Source organism: Harpia harpyja, chromosome 11, assembly GCF_026419915.1.
Source record: "Harpia harpyja isolate bHarHar1 chromosome 11, bHarHar1 primary haplotype, whole genome shotgun sequence".
Taxonomy (NCBI): domain Eukaryota; kingdom Metazoa; phylum Chordata; class Aves; order Accipitriformes; family Accipitridae; genus Harpia; species Harpia harpyja.
Genome location: NC_068950.1, coordinates 27,097,380 through 27,111,213, shown reverse-complemented (window position 1 = coordinate 27,111,213; position 13,834 = coordinate 27,097,380). Strand labels below are relative to the sequence as shown.

Genomic DNA, 13,834 nt, shown 5'->3' with positions numbered 1-13,834 from the left:
TATCTATCTGTGAACCATTATAGTTTTTAGGTCTTATGTGAGAAGTGGCCATACTTTGATACTAAGGAAAATTATTTACCTCATTAACAGCAACTATTGTGAAAACAACTGCGTTTTTAGCACTTCTAAGATTGCCATTGTAAACTCATATAATGAGTACATACTCATGTATAAATACTGTGTAGGTTTTCTTTGCTAACCTTTTTTTAAATAATCTGTGCTCTCTGAAGAAAATGAAAGATCGATCAATAAACTATTCAGCTATTAATGCTGAATAAAATTACCATACAGGTAGAAAGTTTCTGGAGTAGTAAATTTTTTTTTTTTTTCTGCTCTTCAGAACTGCATACGGAATCTGATTCTACTTTCATTACTTCAGTCTTGTAGATGTAAAGATTGTCAGCAGCCTTTAGTAGGTCTGAAGTCCAAGACCATTTAAGAACTTTGGCTTATTGGACTTCTGTAGGTTGGGAAAGCAAATTAAAGTGTCAGTACCATTCCTTGTACCTTTGATATGAGTCTGTTTGCATTTGAGATAGCAAACTAGACAGCCTGTATTTTGTTCCGTTTGAGTATATAAATAACAGAGAGATTATAAAAAACCTTTACCACTTTTAATATTTTCTCAACACAAAACCAGTGGGGGGGGGTTATATTACTGATGTTACAAATATCTTTGCAGAAGATATGTCATAATGGGGTGGGGGGTATTTTATTTTTTTAAATAATAGAATTAGGATATATACTACATTTCCAGAATGTAGTGTAATTAGACAGATTTCTTTCTTCTGGTCTACACTGTAAGACGACATGTTCTCAGGTCTGTAACTTTGTGAAACAAATAATTTATGCAAAAAGAAAGTCAACAAAAAGATTCCATCAGCAGAGCTTCTTTAATTTAGGCCATTTGCTGCCTAGAGCAATGTATCTACTCTAACCAGCATCAAAAAATATGGAGTAAATCATAGAGAAAACAAGGATGTTCTGAAACAGGCACAAGACTTGCTTATTTTAGTACTGTATCATGTGAACAGTAGGAGTCAATAAGGGAAATCTAACTTTGGGTATAACTGTGGTGAAAGCACCAGTATGATTTACTTATTTTAAGGTGGTTTTTTTAGGTTCTCAAACAGAAGACAGTTTAAGCCCCCACACTCGCCCACCCACTTATCTCAGTATTCCTTACTTTCTCATTAAGTCCTATGAACTTCCAACAGACTACAGTGTGAGCAGCAGTGCTCTGAGCGAGTTGCCAAGTTACATCTTCCTAGTGTTGTGTTGTGTTGTGTTCTTACAGAGCTCTGAGTGGAGCAAGTCAAATTTGTTCAGTAATAAACTTGTGGCATAAACCATGACAGTAGGAAAGCAGAGATAATTTTACTTCAAATTAATTTGGTATCTCCATGTATTTTATAAGCTGAAATTTTATCAATGTATATTTAGGTAATACATACTTGTCCATATTCTACTGAGTAGCTGTCTTATTTAAAATGAGTCTTTGAAATATCCACTTCAACTATGCTCTTGAAGTTGATCTAGCCCTCTTCATTTCTAAAATTTATTTGGAAGAGGATAACAAAATTGGAGATAGTGTACTTCATATCACCATGATATTGTGTTATTGTATCTTACACACATGCGATCTTGTTTTTATATTCAAAATTTCAAATACTCAAAGTTGTGATGTAATGCCCATTTACGTGTGGACATACTTCACACTGAGAAATGAAACATTCTGTAAAAGCTTCATTATTATTATTATTATTGCTGGATGAATCACAGGAGGAATGTGCAAGCAGTTCCTAATTTAAAGTTTTGAGACTTCTGAAGCAGGAGGAGGGAAGAGAGATGAGAGATTCCAGAATATATAACAACTACAAAAAAGACTATAAATAGCATTCTTCTTACTTCTTCCTACGCAAAATGAGAGTGCTCTGAAACATTTTAAGAGCCAAAAAATACATGTAAGAGAAAGGATTCTCATGCTTGATATAACACTTTGCTTTTTCTGCCACAGGAAATACATTACATAAAGTAATTTTATAAATAATAGGAAGCTTAGTAAGTATCAGGAAAAAACTGTATGTATGAGAATATTATCTACAGCTGCGATAGCCCAGATAAGATACATAAAAGCTAACACTATAACTGCTGTAAAGCTGGAAGGGTGAAATCATAAAGCAGTTTTCGTCCACCATCTTCTCTTCCTTTCTGCCCTTCCACTTCCACCTTGAGAAGCTCCTGTTGCAAAGGTCTTCTCATCTGGTTTTTCGAAGACTGTGATACTCGTGGAGATACTGAGATACACAGACTACGGGTCTGGGGTTTCTTTATTGTCTTTGATGGAAGTAGTAGTAAATCAAATTAGCCCCTTTATGGCCACTTATGCCTTTAAGTATACAAGGGTGGTAAGTCTAAACAGCAGTAATTGATAGCTTTTCTTAAACAGTGCTGGAAACACACATCATATTGTTGTATCAGATGTTAGTACGAAGTTTGTTTGACTTTTATGATGTGCTGGTAGGTGGCCAGCCAATTTTGAGTAAGAGAAGTTTTATACTTCTCTTTTCATTTTAATAAATACACATTCTGTAGTATAGAAAAAATTTAAAAGATTCAGGATATAATTATTTGGCTAAAATGGGGCTGTATAAACAGTGTTATTTATTGTTATTTGGTAAATAAACCAGAAGAAATACATTTGCAATTTGATATCATATAAAAGGAAAATGCTTGTGATAATAGATTTCCTCTGTGTGAATGTTGAAGTCACCCTAGAAACAAGCTTTAACTGAGAAATTTAGAGTACTGTTTGGTTTTTTTCTCTAGCATATTTTGAAATTCCAAATATACTGGAAGAAAAGGCATGCAGTATACAGATGACACCTTAACGCATAAAGGGCAAAGATTTAAGTCAATGTTATCAAAGAGTCTCATAATAAATATTTGTATCTAGTGGAATAATGTTTACTTTTTCTCTCTCAGGGCCATTTTATGTGCCAGATCTAGTTACTTTGCTGCTATGCTGAGTGGAAGTTGGGCTGAAAGCTCCCAAGAGCACATCACTCTTCAAGGGTAAGTGTTGTCTTTGCAAGTCATGTGGGAGCAAAGGTAGGCAATTTAAAATCACTGCAAATATGTAACAACTGTGCTGTGTATAGAGCGCTGAAGATTAATCTGCCTTGACACTTTTCTTCAACCTGATCCATTTCCTGAGTACTGTTTTGACTTCAGTATGAAACAGCTTGTGTAGTGTATTTGTTAATATTGTCAGATGGTTCAGGGAAGAAGTCTCTTTCATCAGCAGAAGAGTACTAATCCTTTTTTGTAGAGTATGTTTTAGTATTCACAGTCTATTTTACAATTATATTCTTTCACTTCATGTTGTACATGTCATGAAAAGTATTACAAATGTCTGAACAGTGTAATTTATTTTCATATCTATTTGTACAGTAAGAGTATATTTACAAGGTAAAGATGAATAAACAATTACATTTCTTAACTAGTGTTTAATAATGATATTTCAGCATCATACACTAAAATAATTTTGACTAATGTGCTTGTTCGCAATGGCTTTCTGTGTGAGAGCTGAAAATAATGGAGCTGTCAGTGTAGGATAAATACTTAAGACTTCAAAGATAAACTAGGGACTGCCAGGTTAGTTCTTTTCAGTATCAGAAAAATCAACTGAAATATATTAAATTTTCTTTAAAAGCAAACTAATACTGATACTTGTACATGTTAGCCTTTTTTGTTCAGGCATGATGTTGGCTGACTTAGCTTTCTTCAGAAAGAACTGTGTACCTTACAGTGCTGCAAAATATAATTTGTGTTAATATAAAATTGCTTGGCCAAGTGATACTTTCTCCTATTTTCATAATTTTAGTTTTCTGTCAGTGTAATAATATTGCTGCAAAATCAGGAAGGTTATCTGTTGATTTGGTTATAACTTCCTAATCCTTATAAAACAATACACTTCTAATTTAATCGATTCCTTAGCTTTTATGCTATACATAGTATGTTTTAGAGGCTGATAATCAACAATTACTCTGGTATTTATACTTCTCTCCCTGTAATTGATTTCTACATGGTTAAGAACTTTTTGCCCTTATTTTTCAGTAGAGGCTTTTTCCTGAGAAGTACTTAATCTTTATAGAGTATATTCTCACACCAATGTCTCTTAATTTCTGTTATTAAGAATCATATCCATAATTTTACCTTTTCTAGTTCAGTTTTCTGTTTGGTGCAGATTTCCATGTTGTCTTTTTAAACACTTATAAATAAAGTACATATGGCTTACTCTGAAATAATGAAAATTCTACATAGGTAACAGCTGTCAAGACTGCGGGGAAACTCCTTCTTGCTGATTTTATGGCTATCACGTACTAATATAAAGAGGCACAACTGTGCTGATTTCACTTCTTAGCATGTTGCAACGTGGTGGTTTTTTTCCTTTTGTTTTTAGTCATCAATGTCTGTTGCTTAAACATGTCTAATGTTTTAAGGGTCTTAGCTCAATCTGCATGACTATATTCCATTTATACTAAAGTACACAGCACTTGTGGGTTCTGAAGATTGCACACCAAGACATACGTACGTAAATACAATAATGTATTGTTCAGGAGATCGTGTCCGCCATTTAAAATAGACATTCTGTGCCTTTCTGCATTATGGTGCTGAGACGATGCAAGGATGCAAACACTACTCTGTGTAAGAATTCCGTATTTCTTAATCTAAATCTAGGCATAAAGATTTTTTCTAAATAATTTGAGATGCAAAATTCCTACTTAGCATTGCAATAAAACTATTAAATGTATTTTTATTGTGGGAAAAGCTTAAATATATCATAAAATCAAGAATTAAAAAAAATTATTGTAAAAATTTTTAAATATATGGTTGCTTAATAATTGACTTATTACTAGTAAAGAGCTTGGAGATGATGAAAAAAATCCTTTATATTATCAGTGTAAATAATCTAGATACTAGTATTAGTCTGTTTATGACTTATTTTCAAAGATTTAAAGTATTACAAAGTTTCAGCAAGACTATTGAGTAGCAAAATTCACCCAAAATATTGTCCATCTAGATACTTTAACATTGCAGCTATCTTGAAAATAGCTTTAAATTTATCAGATCATTTACCTTCCATTCACAGAACAGCTGGATGATGTATCAGGCTTTTGACCAACTTCCTTTGGCTAAGAAATGGGATGCGTTTTATTCTGGACATGTCTTTATTTTTATTTTTTTCCTTTCTTTTTTGCAGCATAAGCCATGTAGAAATGAGTGTCATCTTGCATTTTATATATGGAGGTATTATGGACTTCCCAGACAAAGTTGATGTTGGGTATATGTCAACTTTTTTTATTTTTTAATTGTAATTTGTGGTTGTTCTATATTTTCTTAGTTAAAAGTCAAAAGGAAAATCCTTCATATAGTATAAATAAGACAAAGATGTCAAATATAATGATCATTACACCTAAACATACTTGAGGAAATTCCAAAAATAAAGCTGCTGAAGAAATCTTATTTATTTGACAGCTACTGGAAAAAGTGTGCCAGCCATTTTTGGAATATTATATGAGGAGAGTGGAAAAACAGGAGGGTGTTTTATACCAAAATAATTCCCAATTTGCCTGTATGTTCCTTTTAATTTTCAGAATAATATATACAATGTGTGATAATATGTAACAGTTAATATTTGGAATTTATTTTTAAATAATCACTTGAGTTGATGCAAAGGCTAAGTAGTTAATCTTAGATCCATAAAAGATGATATATAGCAACCAATGTAAATGTTGGCATTTTCTTCTGGGATAATTTTTAATCACAGTTTAATACATAATTGTGTATTAGTGAAGTAAGTTCTGACATGTGTAAATTCCCTGAAACCATTTATATATTAGCTGTTGAACTCTGCCAGTAAACATAAAAATGCTAAAAGTTCTTAATGTTAGAAATTGTTCAAAGCTTGTCTGTCTAAAATAAAAATAGGCAATTGTTTATAATATGCCCCAATGTCAATGCTTAGGTAATTAACTGATACAGAAAATAAAACTATGGTGTTGATTATTATATAAAATAATTAATAGTTTGCTCACTGTGCTTTTTAGTATTTGGAAGGGACATAGTTCTCAGATACGATGACATCAATAACATTTTTACATAAACCTTGGAAAAAACTACAAAAAAAAAAAAACCTCTGCTGGCACAAATATATTTTTCACTTGCTACCTTTAAAATAGAGAAACTGAGAGTCTTCTAAAGAGTTTCTCAGTCAGTGGCTGAGGCTTACTTTTATATAGACTGAACTCAGTGGTTGGGAGATTATTACATCAATACATGTTCCTGTTTGAAGATTATTCTTTGGCAAATTTCACACTTGGTTATCAGTCCATTTCTGCAGTAAATTCTGACTGAAAAAAGAGGTGAAATTAGCATGTAAATTGTCTTGTAAGCAAAATGCATATATCAAAATGATTTTTGATTCCTGTTGCTACTGCTTTCTCTTTAGTCGCATGTTGGGCATTGCAGATATGTATGGGCTAGATGGGCTGAAAGAAGTAGCTATCTACATTTTGAAAAGAGATTACTGCAATTTTTTCCAAAAGGTATGTCAGTTCTCCTGCTACTTCGTGAGCTGTAAAGCTTAAGAAGCATTTTGGTTTTATTACTTACACATCACATTGATGAGATACTTAACAACTGTGTGGTCAAGGTGTTAGCTTAAGTCAACGGACCCTATTCTTATGTGTAAATCTGCTAAATTCACTGTGATTTATGATGGGAGTAAGGCCTGTGGTTATCATCCACCTATTTATAGAAACTTGTAAACCACAACTGATGAAAAGCAGTATTTCACACAATTCAATATATTAAATTACATGGAGTATAATTTACTACATCCCATTGTATATGTAATTGTACTTTAATAGGAATATGGAAATACTACATACTTGCATATCAGGTTTCCTGGGCATATATTTAGAAAATATTTCTGTTCAATTAGTTTAAAAACAAACAACTGCTCAGAGTTGAGCATTTTCTTGCACTAGGCTTACTAGACTGAATACTACTTTATTGACGTGTGGAAACAGATGACTTCCCTATTCTGCATAAAGGCAAACAAACTTAAATATCATAGTAGCTAACAGTCCTTCTGTTTTAACTGGATTTTGTACTTCTGTACAGTCTCTTCTGTAAGTCAGAATGTACAATAATTGTGATAATTTGCTAACAATTCTAGCCTGTTCCTGGAAAACAGCAACCTGTACTAGAGTGCATGGCTATTGCTTATTCATTGGGAGTGGAAAACCTATATGCTGCTTGCATGAAGTAAGTAAAATAAATTATGGTTTATGTTTTTAATTTCTTTGCTTTCTGTTGAAATTATTTTATTTTGCAAGATTGGGTTTATTTTGGCATATAAAATGTTCACATTTAAAACATTTTTTTTCTTCACAATACTTTAGAGGCATCATTTATGCTAACAAGTGAAGATGGAACATTTTTCATCTTCCTTACCTAAGAAAGGCTCTCTTTTCAACAGATGGGTAGGAAAACATTTTGCAAAATGTTTGTCAGAGAGAAGCTTTGCCGGTTTACCTACTGAACTTCAAAACAACTGTCTTGTTATGTTGATTAACTCTTTGGTAAGTAGTATGTAGTGCGCTTTATATAAAACTAGAACAATGTAAATTTTTTCCTTATTTAGCTGTACAATGTAATTCAAGAGATAATAAATATAGTATTTAAAATCTGTAGTACACTTAAACTATGTAAAAATTCCCATTAAAATAACAATTTAAAAACAGATCTTGATGTGCAGATGTCATTGTTATGCTTCAGGGCAGACAGTCTAGTGATAATCACATCCAAGTCCAGCATAATAATAAAAAACAAGTTTATGAAACACAGCTGTGACATCATAGCACAACATTATGTATTCAGATAGCGAGGAACAGCAAATTGGTTTATCAATTTCTATGTTAGGTGGCCGCATACATCATCTGTGATTGCCTTTTCCTCTTTATCTATATTCTAATTTGGAAAAAATGTACTTTTTTTTTTTTTCAGACTTGTGAAAGTGAATCACTGCCATTTGTTTACAGGCAAGCTGACTTTTCAAAAATAAAGTAACAGTATAGTATACATTTCTTCTACTTCTCAGATAACAGTACTGAATTGGTCCCCTCAAAGCTCGGCATTCATTTTTTGTGGCACATACTTACATTGTTCCATTTCAGGTCTGCCTAAACTTAAGTACTTTCTAATTGTGTTTCTGTATAAAACTACGCTCAGAGCTGACTTAAAGTAACTGATTTGAACTAGACCTGTTAACAGGAATTTGGTCCAGTAATTAGCCTATAAATGCACTCAATTGGAACAGAGGTATGAAGAGTACATAGAGGAGCTAAAGGTGAATCTGTACAGCTGCTGCCAAGCATGACTATGTATGTGGCTGTAATGTGGATTGGCATATGTGAAGTTTAATCTAACTAGCTCAGGTAACATTCACAGGACAGCTTTGGTTCTAGCACACACCAGACAGCTAAGTATGTGATGTCTCATATATCTCATGCTGAAGTCCTTGGCCCCATGTCTCTGTTACTGTTGTTATCCAAGCTAAATAGCTCAGGTATGGCTACCCATGCTGCCAAATATATCCGTAGTTCAAGAGATGCACTCTTAAACGGTTCTGGCCAAGAGCTGCCCCTCACTGAGAGGCCTGTGAAGGCTTCTTGGGACTGTTTTTTCTCAGGACTTCTTTGATGGATTACTTGCCCCATCAAGTGCTGAGGCCAGCAGGTCAGCTGTGAGTGGTGGCTGCTACTGCATATTCAGGTGGAAGCCTGAAAAACAAGAGATTTCAGAGCTATGTGGCTGTACCAAGAGAAGCTTGAGAGTATCCACAGTTAACAGAAACCACACAGTCCTTCTGCCAGAATGCATAATTTCTAACAGAATAAAGATAGTAGCTGTAGCTCTTAAGATACTATGTGTTCTGCCATTTTATTACATCAGTATACTCAGTTGTTCCTAGAATATATACATAGCTTTGTATGTCATATGTTGTATAAATATTTGAGAAGTTTTCAGTTCATTCTGATCTACAGGTGTTCTTAGTTACACCACCACCCACCTCTAAACTAGCTTAGGTAGGTACTGTAGCCAAGAGTGTATGTAGACACAGTTCTAGGCTGTTCTCCAGGCACCCTTGTGCAACATTATCAGGACAACTTAAAGGTAAACCTAAGGCACTTCAGGCTTTCCTTCACCTCTGTGCCTGTTATATCAAGATGCTGTGGTTACAGTTTGTGTTGAAATACGTGAGCTATCTTTAAGCTACCAGCATTTGCAGTGGGCCTTGGTACTGCTCCAGTTGTGTACCCAGCTTCTCTGGAAGATTTTTGCAGTCTGGACTAAAGTGTGTTTTGGTTCCCATTTTACTGACTTAAAATTTGTGTTGGTGTGCCTTTGCAAGATTCAGTGGTATTTTATGGACTGAAGCCTAGAAAGCTTTCAGAATTGCAAAATTAAAAATGAAGCATAAGCCTCTTCTGCCCACAGAACAGTTCTGGTGAGTGATCATTAACTCTGAGCTCTTAAGACACCCAGTCCAAAAACTTGTGGAACTCCCAGCGGAGTTTGTCACAGTCTGCAAAAATGCTTAAGGCTGCTTGAGGGAGAAAGAAGAAAAGGTCTGACATTAATTTTGCAGGGGATACTGTATGTTTTACAATCATCTTTTCTCTGCTGCTACAGTTCTCTGCTGTAAAACTTGTTAACAGTTACACCCAGTTAAACAGTATGACTCTACTGATCCTTTCATTTACCAATCTTGGAAATGTAAAACAATGTGGGGCAGCCCTTCAGAGGAAGAAAAGGTGCAAAGAAAAGGAGACTGCTGATCAGGAAATCTCTGGGAAGCCACAATGATGAACACAGAAACATTAAAAGGGGAGTGCAGTTTAAAACACTGTTCATGTACTTATCCTTGGTGTCTAAACTACCTGCAAGAAAATTACCATTTTTTTAGATAAGTGGACTCCACTTTAGAATGGTTAGGAAAAAAATATAACAAGAGAAGTAAAATTCAGTTAGAGCCACTCCTACAAAGTGCTGATTTAATTAGAAGTCAATTAAGGCATTTTCTATTTCACTGGAAGTGTCTAATGGAGTAAATGCTTATTGCCTTGTAAGCAGGGGCTGAATTCTGGACAATTCAAAAAACTTGTAATTGAGTCCAGTGGGTGCAAGATCAAATAATAAGCATATAATTAATCTTTAATCTACCTTATATGCATAGAAGCAAACTGGTTTTGCCCACAGATTAGTAAAATAATAAAATACAGTTGAACAATGGCTGGCCAGATTTTATGTTTTAACTATAATATGCATGAGGAAAATCCTCCCTGCTTTCTACTTTGCATGGGACAAACATGATTATAATCTGAATTTACAGCAGGGGTTTTTATGTCAAATATTTATCTGAATTGTTGCTTTCTCCAGTGTTACTGATCTTACTGCATAATTTATCAGTGACATGCTAGGCCATGTTGAGTAGAGCTTTCAATCCATTCTAATGTGGATAACAATAAATTGCTTAAGTGATGTGTTAGCCAGTAGAAGTTGCCCTCAGGTACCGTGCTGATGCAAGGCATGCATGTAATGCATGAAAGACACAGACCAGTGGGATAAATATTAGCAAATCTGTTTGTTTTAAATGTAACTATAAACATAACAGTTATGTTGCTTAGAGAAACGTTAGACAACAAAGAGGGTAAGTTCAATTAAAACTCTATCTGGGAAGGCAAGTATTTGATGTCTGACTCTCTTAAATAAAGCAAAAGGATTCATAACTATGAAAATGTTTGGGTATTTCTGTATCCCAAATGCTAGGCCATCCACACGCATCGAAAACTTTCACTTCCCCATTTTACTACATCTTTCAGTGACCTAAAAGGTTCTTCTCTATTCAGTTTCTCCCATTAACATTTGCCTTACATTGTTCAGGACTGCAGTATGTAATGATACACAGTTGAAAAAATAACAGTAAAAGCCACTGAAAACTTTACTGCCTAACTTCAGCAGGCAAAACAGAAGCAGTAGATTTTTCTTCTGCTGCTTTAGTTTCAAAGGTAGGTATAATGTTGAGAATTATCAAAATCCAAATTTACTTAAAGAAGGGAAATTAGTACATGATTGGATCCTTGTGTAAGTGTTCAGTAACTGAACAGAAACTATTTTATGAGCAGCAATTCTTTAGATGATTACTTGACAACAGGCTAATTTCTGGTTTTATTTTAAGAACAACAAGAATGCTGCTTTCCTTTTGATGGAGAGTGACCGGCTGATCAATAGTCTTCCCCAAGTGAAATGGACAGAGACAGCTGTGGCCTTGGCATCTAGGCTACAAGAAGAGTGTGTAACATTTATTGTGGCAAACTTCCTACACGTAGTACAAAGTGAAGGCTTCTCTATTTTGTTGCAGGTAAAAGTGCCCTCAAGTTATCGTATGCTTCCAAATAAACTGAATTGTATCACACTTTGGATAGTTCAGGCTGCTAAATAATCAAAATAGTTTCAACTTGTGCTTTAAAGTACAATTCTATGAAAAATTTAAAAAAAAAATGGTAGTGCGCAGGTTTTTTTGGCGGTGGTTTGGTTGTTTTTTTTCACTGCAGTTTTAAAACACATTAATACTTTGATATGCAGGATTGATACTGTGTTCTGGTTATGTGCCTCTGTTAAGCAAAAGTTCTAGTGAATTTAGTGGGATGGTTTCCGTGTTGGAAAGAGGTAAATATATACATAAGCTTCGAAAAAGCTTTCAGACCCCTAGAACAACAGCATGTTCTTACAAGAATGATTATGAGTATTAGCAGTATACTCAAACTTCTACTGATTTTTGTTGCGAGTTGCAAGAATGTGGCAATGCTGCAAGTCCTAGTAAAAACATACCTAGTCATCTAGCTGGTTCATTTCTCCCACAAAAGATTGTTTTAATATGTATAGAGGATTAAAAAAATAAATAGGGAGATGTTAAAACATTTTGCCTTTGAATCTAGAGTTGCATGTGGCTGTAAATTCATCTGTGTGCTTGTTCCTAAAATTTGGGTTAGTGAGAAGCCTCAGGATGATTTGCTAGAGGCCTGGAGAGGGGTGGGGTTATAGAATGGATACAAAGGAAGATGCTCAGCTTTGGAATACCTCCTGCACAGCGTGATAGCAGATTGCTCAGTAATGCTTTTGCATACGAAGTACACTCTTTTGTTTTAAACGGCTGCCTTTTGTTGTTTCCTCAGGCACAGGCAATGAGCAGCAAACCTGACCTTCTAGAACTAATTTTTAATGCAATTGAAAAAAGTATTAATAATGAAAATAGCTGCTTGCTTCTTGTAGCTGTGGATACATTGTTGGACTCCACAAATGTGAAGGAGATGGTAGGTTTTTCAATGTGCAGTGTTTGTAGGAAAAACTATTCTGGTATTGTTTCACGCAGTGGTTCAAATCAGATGATGCGGTTTGAGCTCAGGTGGCATCTGCATAAATCCAAGGTCCTGTTGGAAGTGCAGAAAATGTTGGCATTTGTTTACTGGATAGTAACACTTTTTTCCTTTAAAGAGAAACCCTATCTCTGGCAATAAAAAAATTATCTATTACTGAGAATGTAAGTCCCATGGGCACCACTGCTCTGCTGATCTTTACTATCACTTTAAATTTGTGATGAGAAAAAACTTATCAAAATGTTGCATTACCTTAAATTTACAGGGGAAGAGAGCTTATTTTCCTTCTATGTATCTTTGCCCCCCTTTTTCTAAGTCACAGCTACATCTGCTTTTGTTTAAGACTGTCCTCTGAAGCAAGAACTGCCTCTTAATCTAGGGTCTGGTTTTTCGGATTGGGGGGAGGTATCAGTCTCCATATGTGTAATATACCATGTATATCTGCACAATCTAAATAATGATATTTAAGCTGTGGTTGACTGTAATGCTGGGGATAATTCATGAATAGCATGACATACTGATTAAAATCCAGAATGATGCTACAAGCAAAGAATCAAAAATAAATGCAAAATGAATTACTGCAATCTGGTGTTATTGTAGATCTTCGTGGTTAAAGCAATGAAAATTTAATCAGATACATTATTTTTCCCTAGAGTATTTGACCTTGTTGTGACACAGCTGACAGTAAAGAGCTATTATGGGGTTCATTTAAAAAAAAAAAAAAAAGAAAGGAAGGGAAGGGAAAAAAGAGCAATGTGGTGTTTTCTAGTGCTATAGTATGCCTTGGTTTTAAAGTATTGTAAAAATCACTGTGGTGGGCAATAATCCTTCAAAACCAGCATCTCCATCCACCAGACCATTATAAAATATAAGTGATGACATCATTGATCTAGCTTAGGGAGTAAGTAGATTCTGAAAGGAATAATGACTGGTTGCTATGACAATATGCCCCTCACCAGCTGCTGATTTGTTACTTGAACACAGGGTTTTACGTGCAAGATCCAGGCTCTGCGTGATAAGCTCTGGGTCTTCCTGGTTCAGTCTTTTTATGCTGTTCGTCACACAGAAAGCTGGAAGCTGATGAGGCCAGACCATCAACATAAAATACAAGCAGGTACGTCTGGCATCAAATGGCATTAGAATTTTTTAGCAGTTTGTTTAGTAGATAAAATGTAGGTGGTATTGTGGAGCCAGATACAAATTAAAGCAATGTTTGTGATGCTCTAGGTTTTTGAAGTGGTATTTTAGAATACAAGCATGATAGCGTGCTTAGCTAGTTTCAAACATGGAAACCAGTAAGTCATCTTCTGTGAAAAGTCTCCCCC

General features: G+C 34.7%; 1 protein-coding gene across 5 annotated transcripts in view; it reads left to right on the top strand.

The window, feature by feature from the left end:
• Positions 1-13,834, top strand: part of BTBD8 (BTB domain containing 8) — a 37,294-nt gene that overhangs the window by 12,169 nt on the left and 11,291 nt on the right. For 2 of the 5 annotated variants that reach the window (XM_052801228.1, XM_052801230.1), the window contains exons 5-12: positions 2,986-3,075; positions 5,267-5,347; positions 6,515-6,611; positions 7,247-7,335; positions 7,550-7,652; positions 11,312-11,494; positions 12,309-12,446; positions 13,494-13,623. In XM_052801228.1, the coding sequence (XP_052657188.1) occupies positions 2,986-3,075; positions 5,267-5,347; positions 6,515-6,611; positions 7,247-7,335; positions 7,550-7,652; positions 11,312-11,494; positions 12,309-12,446; positions 13,494-13,623 (911 nt within the window). The other 3 variants (XM_052801229.1, XM_052801231.1, XM_052801232.1) reach the window with 3 other exon arrangements.